This window comes from Aethalodelphis obliquidens, unplaced genomic scaffold (genome assembly GCF_003676395.1).
Source record: "Aethalodelphis obliquidens isolate GAN/ISIS:26980383/991018 unplaced genomic scaffold, ASM367639v1 scaffold15, whole genome shotgun sequence".
NCBI classification, from domain to species: domain Eukaryota; kingdom Metazoa; phylum Chordata; class Mammalia; order Artiodactyla; family Delphinidae; genus Aethalodelphis; species Aethalodelphis obliquidens.
In genome coordinates, this window is record NW_020837959.1 from 9344871 (window position 1) to 9365235 (window position 20365).

Genomic DNA, 20365 nt, shown 5'->3' on the forward strand with positions numbered 1-20365 from the left:
TTTTTTCTTTTTTTTGCATACACGGGCCTCTCACTGTTGTGGCCTCTCCCGTTGCGGAGCACAGGCTCCGGACGCGCAGGCTCAGCGGCCATGGCTCATGGGCTCAGCCGCTCCGCGGCATGTGGGATCTTCCCGGACCGGGGCACGAACCCGTGTCCCCTGCATCGGCAGGCAGACTCTCAACCACTGTGCCACCAGGGAAGCCAGGAATAGAATTTTTGAAACCACTAATTGATATTCAATTGTAGGCTGCACTGCAGAACAATTTTAGTATATAAATCATACCAAAGAAGCAATGCATTGAACTACCCATGAGAACTATATTGTCCTAAGTCTCGTACTATATTGATATGGCTGCCATAATGGTACCTCTCCTGTTCATGGTCAGGTCTGCTAGCTTTGTATTCTCACGGTTGTGTATTCAATACTTGGAGGTAATAGTTCTTCTTGGTGAGGAATTAGACGAATTTTCAGAGAGCAGGTGCATTTTCCTCTCAGATCTTTGCCCAATGTGTGATTCCTCTAACAGTTTCCACGTTGCTATTAGGAGCCCTATGGATACCGAATGCTTTAGAAGGCGCATTCCATTCTTTTACGGTTTCTGTGAGAAGCCGAATAAATCTTGAAAATGGGGAAATGACTATTTTCTTATTTAAAAACAGGAGTTAGGCAAGCACTTACCAGAACAGAAGTCGTCAGAATATCTGTCGTAGACAGCCTTGCAGTCCCTTTCATCACACTCACAGGTGTCCCCATGAATATCCCCCCAGTCTCCAGTCGGGTCAACATCATGGCAAGAACATTCACCACACACACAAATCCCTAGAGGGTAAAAATAATTTTAAATGGGTCTAGTGAAGAAAAATCATGAGAGAAAGCATCTTACACATTGCTCTTTTTTTTTCTGTTGTTACTTTATATTTGGAAAATACACGTATTCAGGAAAAATATTCTATAGAGGAAAACACCATCTAAAGTTAGCAGTAGAGATTCTTTAATAAAAGTTATTATCTATGTCTATACTTATGTGCGATCGCAGGATGTGAAATGAGCACCGTGCTGGTTTGACTCAAAGATAATACCAACACAATTAACGTAAGATGTAATCCTTGCTCTCAAGAAGCTTATAAAAACGCTAATGAAAAACAAACAAGCACCTAAAGTACTAATGTTTTGTAAACTAGGACATAAATACTGTAAGAGTTTGGGGAAGGGGAAATCAGTGTGGGCTGAAGTAATTAAGGTAGATGGCTTGGATAAGCATAGAGAACGGGAAATGTTCTAGGAGGACTGAAGGTAGAACAACTCAAGGAAAGTCAAGAAAGCAAGAATAAGCAAAGGAGGGTGGGAACGGACGTGGGGATCCTAACTCATTGGAGCAGAAGGTGCATATTAGGAAGACTGAGAAGTCAGGTTGGCTGGATCAGATGAGCTCAGGTTATAGAGGACATTGGTGTAGACGGAGAGATATAACTTTGGTCGTTGGGAGATTTGTATAGGAGAAATGCTTAGTTGTAAATCATATTAACTTTGTGTGAATTTTAGTAATCATCTTTAGGGTAACCAGTTAATCACTGTGAAAAAAAAAAAGTTAAATCCCTTTCTTACCTTTTAGATCAAAGTAAATTCTAGCTAGTTTAAAGATTTAAGGATATAAAATAGAACCATAAAATATGAAATAAATTTATTTTTATTCAAAAGCCTCAAAGCAAGTTATTTAAAGGAAAAAAGAAAAAGCTTTAATGACATAAAAATCTAAAATTTGGGTTGGGGGCAAGACACCAGAAACAAACTAAAAGATAAAAACAGCTAAAACTGTTTGGTCATATGTCTGGTCATATGTATGTACAAGACAAAGCTACTTTCACAAACATATAAACAATTCTTATGAGTTCATATCTAAAGACAAATATGCCTACAGCAAAACAGACAAAGGCAAAGGACACCAATTGGAAATTCTGTGGAGAGAAGTTATGATGATAGATAAACATAAAAATGTTTACCACTCAAGCTACCATGATGAAGGGGTGAGGGACTTTTAAACAATAGTGAGTTAGAAATTATTTCAGACATACGACTGACAGAAATAAAAAAGATTGTTAGGATCAAGAGTTGGTGAAATGTCCAAAATGTCCAACTTTCTGGGTGGCAATTTCACAACATATACTTTTTAAATGTGTGTTACATATAACATAACAGCACACTTCAATTAACATATCTAAAGGAAAGGAAAAGTACATGTACAGGGATATTAAATATGGTGGTATTCATGTTATTGAAAAACCACTAGTGACCTAAATGTTCATCAATGGGGAATTCATGAAGTCATGGCCCATGCAGAGCTTATATATTAAAGGAAAATACAGGTGAATTAGCAGGATATATAATCAGATCTACTCTGCAAAAATTAAAGAGAGGACTTTTCTTTATAATTTTGGTCCCAAGGTCAGGCCTTTTGCTTTCCTTTCCATGTACAGAAACCTGGCGCATTTCACTCTTCTATGACAGCCTGTAAAAAAGATAAAGTTGGTTGTGTGCCCAGGATTTCATGTAAGCATTACCTATTAAAGTGTATCATTCATTTAGAGAAATGAAAAAAAAATAAGTTTCCAGCTTTCTAGGTTTTTACTACTGTATAGAAGGAAATTGACCACTCACTGATATCTTCAAGTAGTCAGAAGAGTCCAACATGGCTCTTTATCTACCAGTACAGCTGACAAAGGGAAAAAGAACAAGTATTTGCAAGGATTTTCCTAAAAGTGTTTAAAACTATTTGATTTGATATCAAACGCTTAGTTAACTCGCGTTAAATTATGTTAGCAATACTAATATATTTTTTAAATTCCTGCTTAAAGTCACTCTCAATTCCACATGGCTATATTTTGTTCAATATCACATTTTTATTACTGCATATAAAAGTTAAATGACTCCATATCAATTCTGTATCGCAACACAGCCCTTCAATTTACTCATAATTAAGATGAGAGTTTTTTTTGGAATGCTCTCCGGATAATTAGATGCTCATGCTGTAGATGGTTCTGTTAGTCAAGAGACATTCAACAGAAATATCTACAAGAATTGCCTTTTCCCTGTACTATGCCATTTCTGGATGGCTGCCAAAGAAATTACAGTCCCTGTGTTAACTATCTGTTCAGTGAAGCTGAAAGTATGACAGCAACTTTCTTATCTTTCTGCTTTCTACCCAATAAAAAATAAGAAAGAGAAGCTTGTTGGTATAGGAAATGTTGATTTACATCAAACAGTATAAAAGATGACTTCCACATGGAAGGAAATATAGAGAAGCGCTGGGTTAATAATTAAAGAGGTTTGTTTTTTTCCCAATTACATAGTAACGAGTATGAAAGACACACCTCTGTTACTGCAGACTCTGCCATCTGGAGATGTGCATCTTCGCTTGCTCTCCCAGGGGGTGATGTCACACTGGAATTCGCATTTATCTCCATGCCAACCAGCCTGGCAGTAACAGTTTCCACAGTAACACTTTCCGTGGCCTTTACCCAAAATGAATTTTATACGGTGAGGAAAAAAGCAACTTTTAAAAGCAGAATTAACTTTCTACCTCTTGGTGATCATTTTTGCCTTTGGAAATAATCCACCTGCTCCACAGCCCTTGCTTAAAATAATCATATTATATAGTTTGCCCCCAAAACATCATAGGTGTGCCTATACCTACCTAATTACACACATAAAGCAAGTCAAGGCGTCCTCTAACGTGTCCTAGCCAAGTGGCTGATTAAAATGACAGAATTTTAAAGAAATGGCATGAAAGACTGTGCAAGTCTATTATGTTCCGATCTCAGATGTGTACATCAAACTCAAATGTATATAAGCATTCACTCTGAGAGCATTTCCTGATATTTGAAATGAACCATTGAGAAAGCAATGGTGCATACGTCCTTGGATGCACATTATTAATGGCCATTGCTTAAACCAGAGAAAATATTTCATCTTTTCATTCAACTGTGTCCTGCAAGCTGTTGTGTCTTACCACATGGAAAAGAGGTTTTCTGCTAAATCAGTGTTTAGTAGTCATTTAAACTACTAATTACAAAGAAAATACCACGGACCCTTGGCCTTACAATCAAATTCCCCTCCTATCTATCAAGAGGGTACAAATGCTAGGTAAGGACAGCCCATCATTTTGTGTCCAGATGCCTCCACACAATTTCAGCTCCCTCCATGCTGTAAACTGTTACTCTGCTTGTTTGTACTTATGTCCAAACAATCTGTAATGAACAGTCACCTCATCGCTTCCTGCACCCATGTCCAGCAATCCTACAAATTCCCAAAAGATGACAATACCTTTTATCCCAAATCACTTTTTATATCCTTCCTTTTTGTAGTTATGCCACCCAACCATGAATGTATGTCCTTGTTCTTGCAAATCTGATGAAAACCAGGGCCACTTTGGTTTTTAGTCTATTCTTTCTGGTTTATAGGAATTTATGTTTTATCAGAGTCTATGACTAAAGTCTTTGTTCTTGCCTCTCTCTTCTCCAACAGTCATCATCCCAGAGGGCCATGGGAAACTAATTGTGAGGCTATTTTTCTTTCTAAACACTATGGCATATCTGGCCAATGGCAAGAGTGTCAGTAGGGCCTGAGACACTCACATATGAAGGGAGAAATACAGTAGAATATTCTGGTCTCATGACATTCTTGTCTCTCAGATGAAACTTCCTGCCAGCAAGCATACATGAGAGAGACAGAGCGAGAGATGAAGAGAAAGTGCTATAGTGAGATAGAGAGAAAGAGACAGGGACCCAAGCATACCATGCCATGTTTTCTGTCTAAATAAGCTGTAATCGGGGTATCCACACAAAACCTCTTTTTAAGCTAATAGACAATGATCATTTCTACAGCAAATTTTAATTTGTTCACTTAAGCAGACATAAAGGCTATCAAATGAGTTCATCAATAATAAAATATTAAAGCTATACTTTTTTTTATAAACTTCAAAATATCTCTATATGTATACACACAAAAAAAAATCACATTCCAGTATTACATCACAAGCCTTAGGAACTTGAGGATTACACTGGAAGAAAGCAAGACAACTTTTCCTAGGAGTCAGGTTTTTTTTTAAACTTCAAAAAGTAGAATTTCTGCTATAATCTCAGAAATCTTCAGAAATTTATTCCTCTGTCATTGTAGGAAATTTATTTAAGATGCTACCTATGTAAGGCTTACCATGAGATTAACAAATGATCATAAATCTTCATTCTTCAAACTCAAATTCTTTGTATGTTTATAAAATTCAGCATTGAATTGGGGTTTTACTAAAAAATCACTGAGGTAGAGGCGAATAGGATTACTAGGATAAATCATGTAAGGCTATACTGTATGCAGATATAGGTGGAAAATCAAGCAGATATATTCATAGCTCAAATGAAAATACTGTAATAAGACATATCTTAATAATTGAGATAAAATATAAGCCTCAGGACAATACACACTCCAGACAAGGAGCATCATTCTCTGCTTTGTGCAAACTAATGGTGTAAGAAAATCTGCTTTTGAATTGCTCCATTATTGGGCTGTAGGATCACCTCTCAACAGACTGGTTTTATGTGAATGACACACGGAAAAATCTAGAATCCCAGTCAAGGTCATCCCCAGAGGCTGTTTACTGGAGTGCTAAGTATCTGTGGTCAGAGACTTTGCACCATGAAATTGCTTTAGCCTGGAACCAACGGAAATAATGAGTGGAAAGCTTGAGAGTTAAACACTTCCTGTTGTTTCCAGTTCAATGTTTATATTTACACATGCAAATGGACTTTGCTTTGGTGGTGTGCATCAGAAAACACTGACTCCACACATGTTCCCTTCCTCTTTTTTGATCTGTAATAATTGGAAATAAGATATCAGGACAAACACATAATATCTGTGGGTAGACTTATCTAATTTTTCTAATTATTTTGGAATGAGCCCTTTAGCAGAATTGTCTGAGCAGCATCCAGCTTAGGTCACTGGCTTGAAAAATGAAGGTTCGTGTTTGTTGGTTTTATCTTGGTTGGTTGTACAGCAAGGAAACCAGAGAGAAAAAACCAAGCTGACCTAAAATAAGAGCATCTGGATGACCACAGGAATTGAAGCCACAATTTGTTTTTGTAAACAAAAGGACAGCTTAGTGACACTGTATGGCCCTCTGGCTCCCCCTCGCCCCATTTGCTCCTGATCCTTGAAGGGAAAATACTCCTCTGATCACCCATCTGGTATGCACGATAGGATTCCATGCACGGAGTCTTTTCAGATTTCAATGAAAGAAGCAATTACTGCCGGACAGAGAGATGAGGCCAGAGGTAACCAGGTTAAAATGTTTAATAACAGCAGAGAAGAATTTACCTAAATTGAAGGGATTCTCACTGCTGTTTACTTTCCTCTCCTGTGCCAGCACGACTGAAACTCTCTCTCTCTGGGCACAAGCTTGCATACAGATAAGCAGAAGAGAAGGGCACTGCGGGTGGTGAGAAAGGCTTTTCTCACGGAGCTCCAAACTCCAGGGCAGTTCTCTATGGTGAGGGGTCAACAGCACAGTCTCTGGCATCAGACAGACAGGAGTCTAAATTCCATTCAACCCTGGTAAGTCATTCCAAATGCTGGTAAGTTACCCAATGAATGTGAAGTACTTATTGCAGTGCTTGACATTAGCAAGCACGCAATAATTGGTACAACAGAAAAATGGACTGAGGTCATGGTGGTCTGTAGAAACAATCATGAAAAAAGTTATCTGAGTGTGTGGTGGGGAGGGATAGATTCTAGGCTAATAATCCTATTGGCCTTCAATGTCCCCAATAGGACATGAGACTGTTCAAAGTTTTATGGTTCAGAACGGGAAAGACAATGCAATTAAAACATGCAATGGAGAGACTGGAATAAAAGAAGCAGAATAAAAGCAGTTAAGGTGAGCAGAGAAGACAGAGTCCAGCTAGGACCACTACAGAACCATGCAGTTGGCCTGTCGCCATATTGATCTGGCTTTCCTTGGGGAACAATCTGATTTTGCATTTAAAAAGTACTAGTCTGCTCTAAATATCATATGATATCATTTATATGTGGAATCTAAAAAAATTATACAAATGAATTTATTTGCAAAACAGAAATAGATACACAGATATAGAAAACAAACATGTTTTACCACAGGGGATGGGATAAATTAGGAGTTTGGGATTAACACATACACACCACTGTATAAACAGATAAACAACAAGGACCTACTGTATAGCACAGGGAACTATATTTAATATCTTGCAATAACTATAATGGAAAAGAATCTGAAAAAGAATATGCATATATATGTGTGTATATATATATATACACACACACATATATATATCTGAATCACTTTGCTGTACACCTGAAACTAACACAACATTGTAAATTAACTATACTTCAATAAATAATGGTTAAAGAATAAAATCTATAAAAAATTTTTAAGATGTACTAGTTAGCTCTGAATGCCTTAGTCTAACTTTCCCTATATGAAGTGTATTCCAAATAAACATAGGTTCAACTTAAATGAGTAAACTTAGCACAGAAATTCATAGAAATAAAAGTGCAATGAAATAGGTGAAAAAATCAAGTACTTTTATTAATTTCTGCAAAGTTAATATACATACCTCCACATATTTCTTCTGTTTCATCATCTATGCATTCTCTATCATCACACTCACAAAATTTACCATAAACGAGTCCATTTCCATCTGAATTATCACACTTACACCTGCCACAGTGACATGTACCTAAACCATTAAAACAGAGCAAAATTATTTAAGTGCATATAAATTATAATTAATGAATTTGAACCTATCTCTTTCATAGATAAAGCCAATTTAAATCAATTTAATATTCCAATTAGGTTTTACTGTGGGTATGATGAGATAATGACATTCTTTGAGATTATTGTAGCCCAGCAGTTATGTTTTATAGTACACAGCTATTATGATTGACCTCTAATAGTTTCATGAATCTGACCTTCCCAAGAGCAGAGCTACTTTATACATGTCCATCTAATCAATGCATGAATGAGTATCTTCTAATTACACCTGGGTCTTAGGTGAACTAAAGCAGAAAATTCTAAGCTTTGTGAGAGAAGTAACCTTGCTTATCTTCCTCACCAGTTATTTATTCAACGCTTTGCACAATATTTGAACATATTATTTATATAATGAATATTTGTAGAATTCATTATCAAATGCATAAATGAAAACCTTAGGTGTCCCTAATAATTTCATACCCACAGTGTTAAACTGATAGCCATGTCATTATGACTATGGGACCAGAGTGGGTTTTCTTATGCATAGAGTCCTGGGACCTCACCAAAACCTCAGGGCAGCTCAGGGTGATACAGAGGCACTGGAGTCATCTAGTCTACCACACACAACATACCCAGCCAAGTTTGAGGATTTGACTACAACCCCAAGAGTGATTTCACTGACAATAAAACAGCATTCAAAGGATATTGAGAAGTAGAATGTCCATTTGAGGAGCTTCCTTTTTAATGCCTATTTTTAAATTTTTAATCGATCATCACAGCAGTCACCATAGAGTAATTGAGACTTTGCCATTCACCAGTATCATCCTAGACTCTGGAAATGCAACAGGAGATGGATTCAGCCATAATCCTCCTCTTAAAGTTTTATATGAGTAAAAAACAATGTGATAAAATCAGGGGAGAAGTGCAAACTGCTGCAGAAACACATAATAAGGGGATTTAACTGAGACCTGGTAGGCAAAGATAGAGTCCCTGGGGAATGGCTCTTAAACTGAGAACTGAAAGCAAAGTAAAAATAATAGCTAAGAGAATTGAGAAGGTGAAAAAGCCCACTTCCAGCAAGAAACAACAGCAAAAGCTCTGAGGTAAAAGAGGGAATAAGGGAAAAAAGAAAAAGACAGCTGGCGTATAGCAGAAAATAAAGTGGAAAATGTCATGAAAGGAAAAAGGCAACTAAAGATGCAGTTTACGGAAGTCTAAGAGGTCACATTAAAGATTTCCAACTTGAATCAAGCAGAAAAATGAGAAGCCATTGAAATATTTTCAACAAGGGAGTCATGTGATCAGGTATTCATTCCCACCCTGTTACTCTGGTTGTCATATGGAGAATGAAATGAAATGAGGCCAAGTGGATATGAGGGAATGTTAGTTCATTAGTCTGCAGGAAAGAAAATAGAGGCTGACCCAGGTCATGGCTGTGAGTTTAGAAAAAAGCAAACACACATGGTGATATTTTCAGGAGAAAGAAAAGATGACTCGGTGACTGGGTCTGAGAGGTAAAGGATGGGAAGGAACCAAAGATGATACTATGGATATTTGAAATATGGATATTTGAAATGAGCTACTGGATACTGGCAATTCTGTATGTGGTGTACCAGAAAGAGCACAGATTTAGGACTGAGGTAGATTTGCAGGCATATCCAGGTCTTAATCCCCACTAGCTATACATATCTGAGGTCATTACTTTTATCTTTAACTGAGGTCATTACTTTTATCTCTAACTCTCAAATTCCTTATCTGCTCTTCTTCACAGAGCTGCTGTGTGGATCAAGTGATAAATAGATCACCCAGTCACCTATCTAAAAATGCTACTGTGTCTAGCACACTGTAGACTTTCAGAAAATGTTGGGTTCTTTGTCATCTCCCATTAAGACATCGAGTGTATCAGCCATATTCCCAAATATTTTCTCCAGACACATTTTATATTTATGGATCCCACTACTTCCTGGTTCCATACTCTCTGCATGATTCTGTTACACAGGTCACTTGTGATTTGCTATTCTCTGTAAGTGTTCTTTCTCTCACAGTCACATATAAATGGTGAGTCTGCAGAATTTGAGCTTGTTATTTTTCTTCCTTGAGAATACTTGTGTGAATTTTACTTCCATTAAACTTCTTTTTATAAACGAAGTTTATAAAATAGTTTATAAACTTTTATAAACTTTGTTTTATAAACTATTTTAATTTATAAAAGGTCATTTCCAATCTAACGCTACAATTCATGGTATTGCGTCATCTCATTTTGTTCTCTAATTATCATCCGTCTTTTTCATTTTCACATTTATTTATGCTGTCTTTCAACCATCCACGTATCCATTCATTAAATTTTCTCATTGCTTTATTATATTATTGGTGAAGTCATAAGTGCTATAGAAGATAATAAGATGGATAAAAACTAAGTAAATCATAGACCAAGAAGAAAGAGCAAGGTGATTGATAATTTTTACATATACATATATCTATATGAAACCAGATGACGCAAAGGCATTTGCAACAGATTTGTGACAAATGCTATAAAGATAGTATAAACCTCAGTCTGGCTCTGTGAAGGAGGAAAGGCACAGTAAGGGAGTAAGTTCTTGAGTTGGCACTTGATGTATAGATAGAATTTCAACAAGTGGAGATGGAGAAAAAACTTGTGATGTTGAAGAAAGAGCCTGGGCTAAGGAATAGGGATGGAGGATTTAACAGAGAAGAGTTTGGCTTTAGTTTGGAAAAAAGGGTAGGCTAAAGGCAGACAGTATAGGATCAAGAATATTGGTCAAGAATTTTAGAATTTATCTGTTGGAAGACCAGGAGCCCTTCATGGGTAGGGAGAGAGGTGCAACATAGTTAGGGCTACGTATGCAGTCATTGTTTTCAGGAAAGATGGGAAGGAACAGCCTCTGCCTCTGAATTCTACAACTTCTCACTGACGTCCCCCACAGGCTGGCTCACTCCAATCCACACATCTGAACTGTTCCTGGGTGATGCAGGAAGTTTACAACAGTTCAGAGACTTCCTGTCTTACTCATCAAGTAGAATTCACAACTGAGGCTCCAAGATACGGCATATGGAAGCCCAGGCAAAAGTGCCAGACTCGCGTGCTCATGCTGTGTCATCCTGCATCTCTTTCTTGGTTGCCAGTTAACTCATTCTCTAGGATTGGTCTTCTGTTTTATGCTAGATTATTTTAGCTCTGACTTTTCATTCTGCCTAATATAGCTGCCTCTTTCCAGGATGACTCCCTGTCTTGAACACCAGCATATACTCCTGATGCAATGGTGCTGGAGCCTTGCTTTGCTCTGCAGACTGTGCCTTGCCATTCTGTGCCCCTACGGAGTCAACTTCTGGAACTCCTTTAGTCCCCAGCTCCATCTCCATCTCCCCCTGCCCTTCAGTCTTCTGCCCATTCCATACACCTCCTCTTCCCCTTCTGTTCCAAGCTGCTTCCTGCAAATCACACTGCGATATGAGGGGGAAAAATTAGTATAGAGAGCTCAGACACTAATGCAGTTTGGGGGCAGTGGTCCTGAACTAGGGCTGGTAGAAGTAGGCATTAAAAGAAAGCTTTGTGACAGCAAGATCCCCAAAGTAAACCTGAAAGGCTTAGAAACTGAGAAGACAGTAAGAGACAGAAAAAAAGATTGTGCTGCCTCTGGAAACTGTCTAAAGACACATTAAAGGATGTCAAAGAGATATGACAGCCAGACGTAACACTGCCCCTAGACTGGATCCTATACAGAGGTGGTCGCAATGATGTAAAGGGCATTGTTGGGTCAATTGACATAATTGGAATATGGACAGTAAGATTACATAAAAGTATTGTATCCATGTTAAAAAAATAGAGGTAGAGATATCTTAGAAACGTATTTTATATCTTATCCAATGTGTTTCATCATCTATTGAAACAATTCTGTAAATTTTCTCCTTTAAGATGTGTTGATGTGGTGAATCATGCATTTAGATTCCTTAACACTGAAACATCTTTGGATTCCTAAACTAACCCCTATGTGGTTATAATGTGTTATTAAAAAGAAAAAAAATCCTGGATTTGAAAACCAATCAATCAATCAATCAATTAATCCATCCATCAATCTGAAAATAGAGTACAAAGAAACAAAACTGAAATTGATTTCAAGTCTTATTACTGAAAGAAGTTTGGAAAGCATGAAGTTTTCAAAACAAAAGCGGCTATATGGTGAGTGTGTGTGTGTGTGTGTGTGTGTGTTTAGAGGGTGTCATGAACCGGAAGTTGAGAAATTCTACTGAGATGAAAAGAAAAAAGGAAGTGCTGGAGAGAAGCCAGGAGAGTATCAGTGAACAGAGAAAGTAACCTGACCATTAGCACTTTCGTCACGGTCCCCAGCTGCTCCACTCACAGCTTGCCTTGGCAGTAGACCTGATTGCTATTAGCAAAACACCCTACTGCACTGAATCTACACAGAGCAACTCCTGTCAATCAAAGACTGTGGAAAGCTCCCAGCTCTGAATGCAGAAGGACTCTACCAACAATGGGAGCTTCAGGGGGGAAGATACTCATTTATGTAGTCAAACCCTGGCCTTCAGCATGCAGAGCAAGAGGCTCACACCCCTGGATCTATGTAAGAACTACCCAGAGAACTTTTAAAAAAACCCACTATAGTCCATATCAGACCCCAAAGCAACTAAATCAGAGCCTCCAGTGTAGGACAGGAGCATTCTCAAGTTCAACCAGGGCTGAGAAAAAACTGACTTTGAGGTTCTACGTGCCCAACTGTTAAAAGAGTATTTAATTATAGTAACACTGGCTGAACACCACTGAAACCAAAACCACAGTTGTTGTGTTTTATATGATTTTGGTAATTAATTTTAACAGCTCCTCTGTAAATTTCTAAGAAATATTTTTAAATGATGTCTACCAGATATACAAATATTTTAGTCAAACAAAAATCTTGCTATCACTATATTCTGCAATGGTTTTCACATCCAGGGCATTGGAAACCCCCATTAGATTTGAAGAGTTTGGTTCTTTTTGATGCCAAGGTATAAATTCAAAGCACCCTTGATCCGTAACAGAAGATAATTAAGTAAGTTTATACAAATCCTTTTTAAAAGGATTAATCCAGCATTCAAAATCATGGCTCACAATTTACCTAAAATGTTGTCAGGGTGTTGCTTCCAGTGACTATCCTACTTGAAGAAGGCATTTGGAACAGCTGGAGAGCATCAGACTTGCCAGTCTCAGCAAGAGGACATTTTTCCCAATTGATTTATCTGAATTTCACTTCAAAAAAATATGCTCAAAAGCAGTCCCACTCGGAGGTTCAACATTTCTCAACGCCTACATATTACCATTAAAATTATTTCATTTAAGAATTCTCAGGGCATGAAATTCTTACCTGCATTAGAGCAGATGATATCTTGAGAATTCTTGCACATTTGGTTGCTCTGTTTCTTTGTCAGGTCACAGGTCTTTGGGTACTGGCAAGCGTCCCCAAACCATCCTCCATCACATCTGCACTTTCCACAGTCACACGTACCGTGGCCTGAGAATTTAACAACATCCCGTTAGACTCAAATTCTTTTCCAAAGGAAACCATTACTGTAACTAAGGATCTTAAGAGTGATGTTGGTTCTGGACCGAGCTATAATCAATTCAAACACAGGTAAACGACAGTGACTGAGGGGTAATCCTATTTATATACCATATAATGAAGTATGTGGATTTTATTTTCATAATCAACTTCGATATATCATTCTAAAAACATTCACTTAACTCATAGAGACATTAGGATAGATAATAAACCAAAGGTCTGAAAAACCGCATGCTCAGAAAATTTAGCACTTAAAGGAGTCCACCTAGCACTGGCATATTTAAGACACAAAAGCCCCGTAAAAACAATTTCCATTTAACTGCATTTTATAACACATGAAATTCCACTAAACTAAACATTGGCCTGATATTTATTTGAATTTTATATGTAATAAAATTGTATAGATATATTAAATACCACCTTGGGATAAGATTGACATGAAAAATAAGTATATATTTTGTTTCTTGATGGGGTAATCTGGTTCAAGAGTCAAAAGGATAAGAGCCATATTCATCTACTGCCACAAAAATTTCTCAACCTTCCATGCTCTCAAATCAACATTTTGCTGTTTTTATTGTTGTGGTTATTAATTTTATTAAGTCCTGCTTGAAGAATCCTGCTAATGTTTTATTGACTACATATTAGAAAGAAGTACAAAACACATACAAGCCTTGGTCTTTGCGCTCAAGGACCTTACAAACTGAAAAGTTGAGGCTAATATGCAAAGAGAATTGTGTTATCTTCAGCCAGAAATGTTTGTTGGACCTTATATTAAGTTGAGGGAGGTAGTCTACAACCTATAGAAATAAGAGGGGAAAGATTTTCTACACTTCCTTGACTTTTAACTGGGCCTTGGAAGGTGAGTAGAGTTTGAATGGGTTACAGAGAGAAAATTCGTGTATTATTCAAGGTAACAGTACTACGTCTTAATGGCTGAAATTCATAGCCACAGTGGAATGGAATCATTGATCTCGGGCCAACAATCATTCGAGGTGGCAGCCAAAATCCACATGATGAAATCCAGATGGCCTGTCAGAATGAATGGCTCAGAGGCCTGCCATTTGGGCATGCCTGGCAGAGCCTGGATCTGTGATTGGCTATGACTTTAAAACTCCCCTGCATGGGGCCCAGTCCATGTAAGTGTTTCTATTCCTGTTGCATTTTTCGAATTAATTATTCTATTTTACAAACAAAATCTTGCCTGTACCCTAATTGCGATTCATTTTATCAAGTGCACATTATTCTGTCAAATTGATTGTATCATCTTGCATTCCTGTCTGGTCCTACATGATATTGTCAATCTCAGCCAACTTGGTATCATTTACAAGCATAAGTGATCTCTCCTGCCAACCATCCAGTCTATTTATAAAAGGATTAAGCCAAATTCTTGAGGTGGCTAAGCCTCTTTTGGTGAATTAAGTATCTCAGTAACTGTAACGATTCTTTAATAATATTAGTGTATTAGGTTAAACCACATGAAGTAGCCACTTCTATAAGTTAAATGTCAGTCATGGTTCATCCCAATAAAAAAGCTCCGTATCAACTGCAAAGAAAATAAAAATGCTTTAGAAGAAAATGAAGTATCTAGAATAAAAGAATACTCAGTGCTTCTTCTATATTGGATAGAACATCTTAAACTCCAAACTAAGGTGTATATGACAGAGGTGGGTAATGGTTTGTGGGTCAAAGGTTACAGATTTTTGAAATGGAGGGAGATTTGGAAAAATAACGAAAATGTACACAGATGATAGGAAAAGACTCATTCATCCCACACTGACCTAATGAAGCATCAGTAGAAGCAATATTTTAGGTGCTTACAACCCAAAGTTAGTCCATGGAGGTCCAGTTTCAGAAACTTCTTCCATAAAAGGTTCTATGATAAAATAAACATGGAAAGAGACATGCTATATTCTTCTCTTAGCGTGCCATGATATATATCAGCACACTGAAGCCCGTCAGAGGTCCTTTCATGAAAAAGCCATTTAACTTTATGTGGCATATACAATTTTTTTGATTAGGGGGCCCTTTTTCCTTACAACTTATACTAATATCTTGGGCACACACTGTGTCAGGTAGTGTGTTTTCAGCTTTTCCTGTAGCATCTGATTGGAGGCAAAGATGACAGACAATGTAGGACAGGGTCCTCTGCCTTTATGTTCTTTCTAATCTTCATGCCCAGTAGGGCCTTCTTGATTCACTTTCCTCCATTTAGGAAAGTAAATGAGAACCGATTTTTTTTTTACCGTCAAGAATTACCAAGTAATAGCCTGTACAACCTTACTTGGAGATAAATGTATAATTTTTTTTTAGAAAGAAAATAATCTTCTATTTCTACTCTTTATCCAAGGTTAATAAGAGCTTTGGCCAACCTCAGGGAATGAGGTTGCTGTATTATCCAAGCAAGGTAATCTCCATTACAGTGTCAATAACATGGCTTCGGCAAACATCTCGTTTTGCAAAATAATTTATCCACTGTGTATTAGTTTGCTACGGCTACCATCCAACGTACCATAAACTGAATGGCTTAAAACAACAGAAATTTTCTCTCTCCCAGCTCTGAAGCCCCAAAACCTGAAATCACGGTGTCTGCAGATCCATTCCTCCTGGAGCATCTGAGCAAGAAATTCTTCCATGCCTCTCTCCTACCTACGGATGGTTGCCTGTGATTTTGGTGCTCGTTAGCTGTGAAAGCTTTCCAGGCTCTGCTTCTGTCTTCACGTGGCTTTTATCTCTGTGTGTCTGTGTCTTCACATCTTTCTCCTTACGAGGGCACCAGTCATTGGTGCCCATCCTACTCCTGTAGAGGCTCATCTTAATTACACCTTCAAAGACTCTCTTCCCAAATGTCACATTGACAAGCGCCTGGTGGTGGGATTTCACCCATCTTTTAGGGGCACACAATTTAAACCTCAACAGCTGCAGACAGTAAGCCCTGATTAGCCTCTTTCCTGCTGTATAGTCATGGACGAGATGGGATCATTTTTCTCTCTTAGATATGCAAATAAATGGGCTAGAGCTGGCAGCAAGCCCCCTCATCCCCGTTTCTATCCTACACAGGGAGGGCCTGAGAATTCCCACAGACAGCCCGGCCCAGGTCCACATGTGCTTCCACAGCTCTGCCAGCCCCTCCCCTGCCCTCTACCTGCGGTGGCTGCTCCCTGACCACCAGCCCAGCCTCAGGACATCTGCACTGCCACTGACTGGGGGGAAAGCCACAGCAGGCTCTGGAAGAGATTTGGGGACCTTCAGGGTAGAAGGTCCTGGGTCCCAGGCACCTCAGCCTAGGGGAGCAGAGGTGGCAGGGCCCAGGGCTCCAGGTGGCGATGTCCCCTTGGCCTCTCGGGCATCCCACCCCACTCCGCCTTGGGAAAGGATGGCAGAGGAGGACCAGAGCAGAACCCCTCCTATTGTCCAGGTCGAAGGGTGGCCCTTGCCCAGGGCAATATGAAGTCCTAACCAGCAGAACATCCACCGTTCCCGGCTGTCTAGACCACTCCACTTCTGGCTCTTCTCCAGATAACTCTGTTTCCACAACTACAAAATACCGTCTTAAAACGAACCATCCAACATCCTTGAGAATAAATCTGTTGCCCTTCAAATATGTTCTCAAGGAGTCAAGAGAAAACAAACACACAAAACAAGAATGTGAGAGAAATGCCAGAACCACCCCCCACAAAGCAATAAGGATGAAAAAGCCAAAGGCTATTCGCATTGCTCCCAGGGCTGTGAGTAGTGCCGCCAGTCGCCAGAAAGGGAAGACAAGTCACGGTGGAGGGTAAAGTCCAGTAGTTTAGTCTCCTTTTTGGGTAAGAATATGGAGGCCTGGTCGGCTGGCTCCAGTGCTTCCGAGGTGGGCTAAAGCCTTGACCACCACTGAGCAAGGAAGGGCATTCCAACAGAGACAGAATAGAATGGGGTTTGTGACTCTTAAACAAACAATGCAACTGCAGCACTGCCACCACTACTCCGTGATCCCTTTTACCTGGGTAATGCAGACACTCATCTATTCCACTCGGAGTGATGATAAGATACACTAGTGTACGGTGGAAGAGAAGTTGATGCTTTTTTTAAAAATGAAAACAAACTGTTTCCAATTGGAAATACTTTACCAGTATTGAAGAACTTTTAAAAATCAATTAGCCATTTGCATATACCAATGAAAAGTAATAGCACCTTTCTTTGCCAAACGAATAAACAAAAAAAAGCTGAAGGGGACGGCACTTAACTCTCCTCCAAGTCTACTGATACTATGGATGCAAATAAACTGCCAAAATTAACATGCCTATTGGATTAGCTATGTTTTTGGCTTCAAGTCTTTTTGAAGTCTTAAAAAGGTAGATAGGTAGATAGATAATATATGTAGACATAGGTAGGCATAGGTATAGGATAAATGGATAAAGAAGCTATAGTGTATATATATATATAATATATATGTGTATATATATTATATATATATATATAGTATATATATATAATGGAATACTATTCAGCCATAAGAAAGAAGGAAATCCTGCCACTTGGGACACATGAATGAAACTTGAGGGCATTATGCTAAGTGAAATAAGTCAGATGCAGAAAGACAAATACTGTATAATTTTACTTATATATGGTATCTAAAAATAGCCAACCAACCAACCAAACAAGCATAAAAACCAAACTCATAGAAAAAGAGATCAGATTTGTAGTTAACACAGAGGCGGGAATAGGAGGGGAACTGGATGAAGGTGGTCAAAAGGTACAAACTTGCAGTTATACAATAAATAAGTACTAGGTATGTCATGTACAACACAATGACTATAGTTAATATACATACAAATATACTGTATAGCATATTCCAACATTAAGAGAGTAAACCCTAATAGTTCTCATCACAAGGAGAAAAAAACTTTTTCTTCTTTTTTTTTGTATCTATATGAGATGACAGAGGTTAACTAAAGTTATTGTAGTTATTATTCTGGAATATATGTACATTATTATGCTGTACACCTTAAGCTTACACAGCGCTGTATGTCAACTGTATCTTAATAAAGCTGGAAACAAATCGTGATGATTAATTATTATTCCATGATTACTACTGACAACAATCTTATTATCTAGAGGAGGATGTTAAAAAGTGATTCTCTCTGGATGTCAGATAAGCTAGGTATTCCACTGCTAGAGCCACATGGTAATCCTGAAATAGATATTTTAATTTGAGCACTCAGTTGGCCCTGCAAATCTATTTGGTTTGGTCAAATAAGTAAACTCCCAAGACCTGCATTGTCTTATTGTCCAGTGGATTCAAACAAGCTCATTTAATAAAAGACACACTCAATTTTTGTCCTGTTCTTTCTGAGCCACTATAGATCTCCCAGCCTCTCTAGGTATAAGAAACTAAAGAACAATGCCACATCTAAAATTCTAAGACAAGGATCCCTTAGCTAACGTTACAATTACTTCATGGTTTGCAATAGAAACTTGACCGTTTTCAAGACAGAGGTACAAGTCCCTATTTTGCTTCTCAGGCTAATTACAAACTGACTTCTTAGATATTTCTGTTTCCCATTTCTGAGAACATTACTATGTGAATGATGGAAGAATTCTGTGTAGAAGAGAGTTTTGCCCCAGAAATGGAAAGATCTGGGCTCTAGTCCTGCCTGGATGCTAATCCACCACGTAACCTTGATCAGGAAAATGGAAAAGAAGAGAGGAAAGGAAAACTAACAATTACTGGTTTGCAGGTAGAGTGATAAGTACTTTATACAGGCTAGTCTTTGCCATAAGAAGCCAGCGAGACAGATTTTTGTTTCCCTGTTTTACAAATAGGAGGAGCAAAGGGTAATTAGCTCGCTCAAGGTCACACAGTTTATTAGCTGAAAAGCTGTGTTTTTCCTGTTACAGCCAACATTATCCATTTAGTTGCAACGTAGTAAACGTGAGAACACCTGCTTGCTCTAGGAAAAGTGGTACCAGTAAAATCTATGGATTAGTGGCTTGATGACACTGTTTCCTTTTGTAACTCACATGCTCAGAACTGGATTACTCAATACACGTTGAAAGAATTCTAACAGTAAAATTATCAGATTTCACTATTTAAAATTAAATAATGCTAAAGATGGCAGATAGAAGAATTCAGGAATCTAGTTATCTAATTTCTCTAGACCTCAGGGTGCTGATCTGCAAAATTAAGAAAATGGCTGAATAACCCAAAGATTCCTTTCATCTTGAAAATTCCATACTATAGCCTCAATCATTTTCTTTTTCTTACAACAAACCAAAGTAGTTCCTTCAAATGGGGCATTCAACATATTAAATCAGGGTGGTAGTGGTGGATATTGTTACCAAATCTTGTTTGCTACTGAAAACAATCATGAAACAAAATCCTGTCTGTTATTCAAAGTACCCATTAAAATACCACAGATTATCCTGATATGTTTATTTTTAAAGTGGGTTTGGGTTGAATACTGCTACAATTGGGGGATTTAACATTAGAATTCTGGTAACCTGAGACAATTATAAAACATAAAATATAAATTATAGCAAATCAAGACACAATGTTTTAGCCGAACCTTAGGTGGCAAATTTCATAAAGTCAAACCTATAATATCATATTCAGGCAAGAATTATACAAACACACTCAGACACAAGCACTAGCTTGGAAATTCAGGAAACCTAGGTGTTCATACAGATTCTGCCCTAGTTGGACTTGTGACCTTCAACAGGTGAGTTAATCCTCGAACTTTTCAGACTCAATTTTTTTTTTTGGTCTGGTAAGTTAAACATGTACATAAACTCAGTATTTCTCGAGGGTTGCAGAGTATCTGTCTTTAAGGGGGAATGATTAGAACTGTCTTCTCTGCCGTTTCATCCACATTTCTCGAGAAGCTCGTGTTCCCTACTCTGCCCCATAATTAGAGCATGTGCTGTATTTCTCAGATGTCCTGAGAAGGAAAAGAGAGAGAGGAAAGACAATTGGACCAGATGATGGAATCTTTCAGTCCTCTATTCCTCCAGCTCCCAGTTCTACAAGTTTATT

The 20365-nt window shown here is 38.1% G+C and overlaps 1 protein-coding gene across 1 annotated transcript in view; it reads right to left on the bottom strand.

The window, feature by feature from the left end:
- The window catches only part of ITGBL1 (integrin subunit beta like 1), a 218976-nt gene that overhangs the window by 105905 nt on the left and 92706 nt on the right, over positions 1 to 20365 (bottom strand). The window contains exons 3-6 of the mRNA XM_027115884.1: positions 13156 to 13302; positions 7641 to 7763; positions 3372 to 3512; positions 682 to 822 (exon numbers count right to left, since the gene is read on the bottom strand). Of these exons, the coding sequence (XP_026971685.1) occupies positions 682 to 822; positions 3372 to 3512; positions 7641 to 7763; positions 13156 to 13302 (552 nt within the window). The remainder of the gene's footprint in view (positions 1 to 681; positions 823 to 3371; positions 3513 to 7640; positions 7764 to 13155; positions 13303 to 20365) is intronic.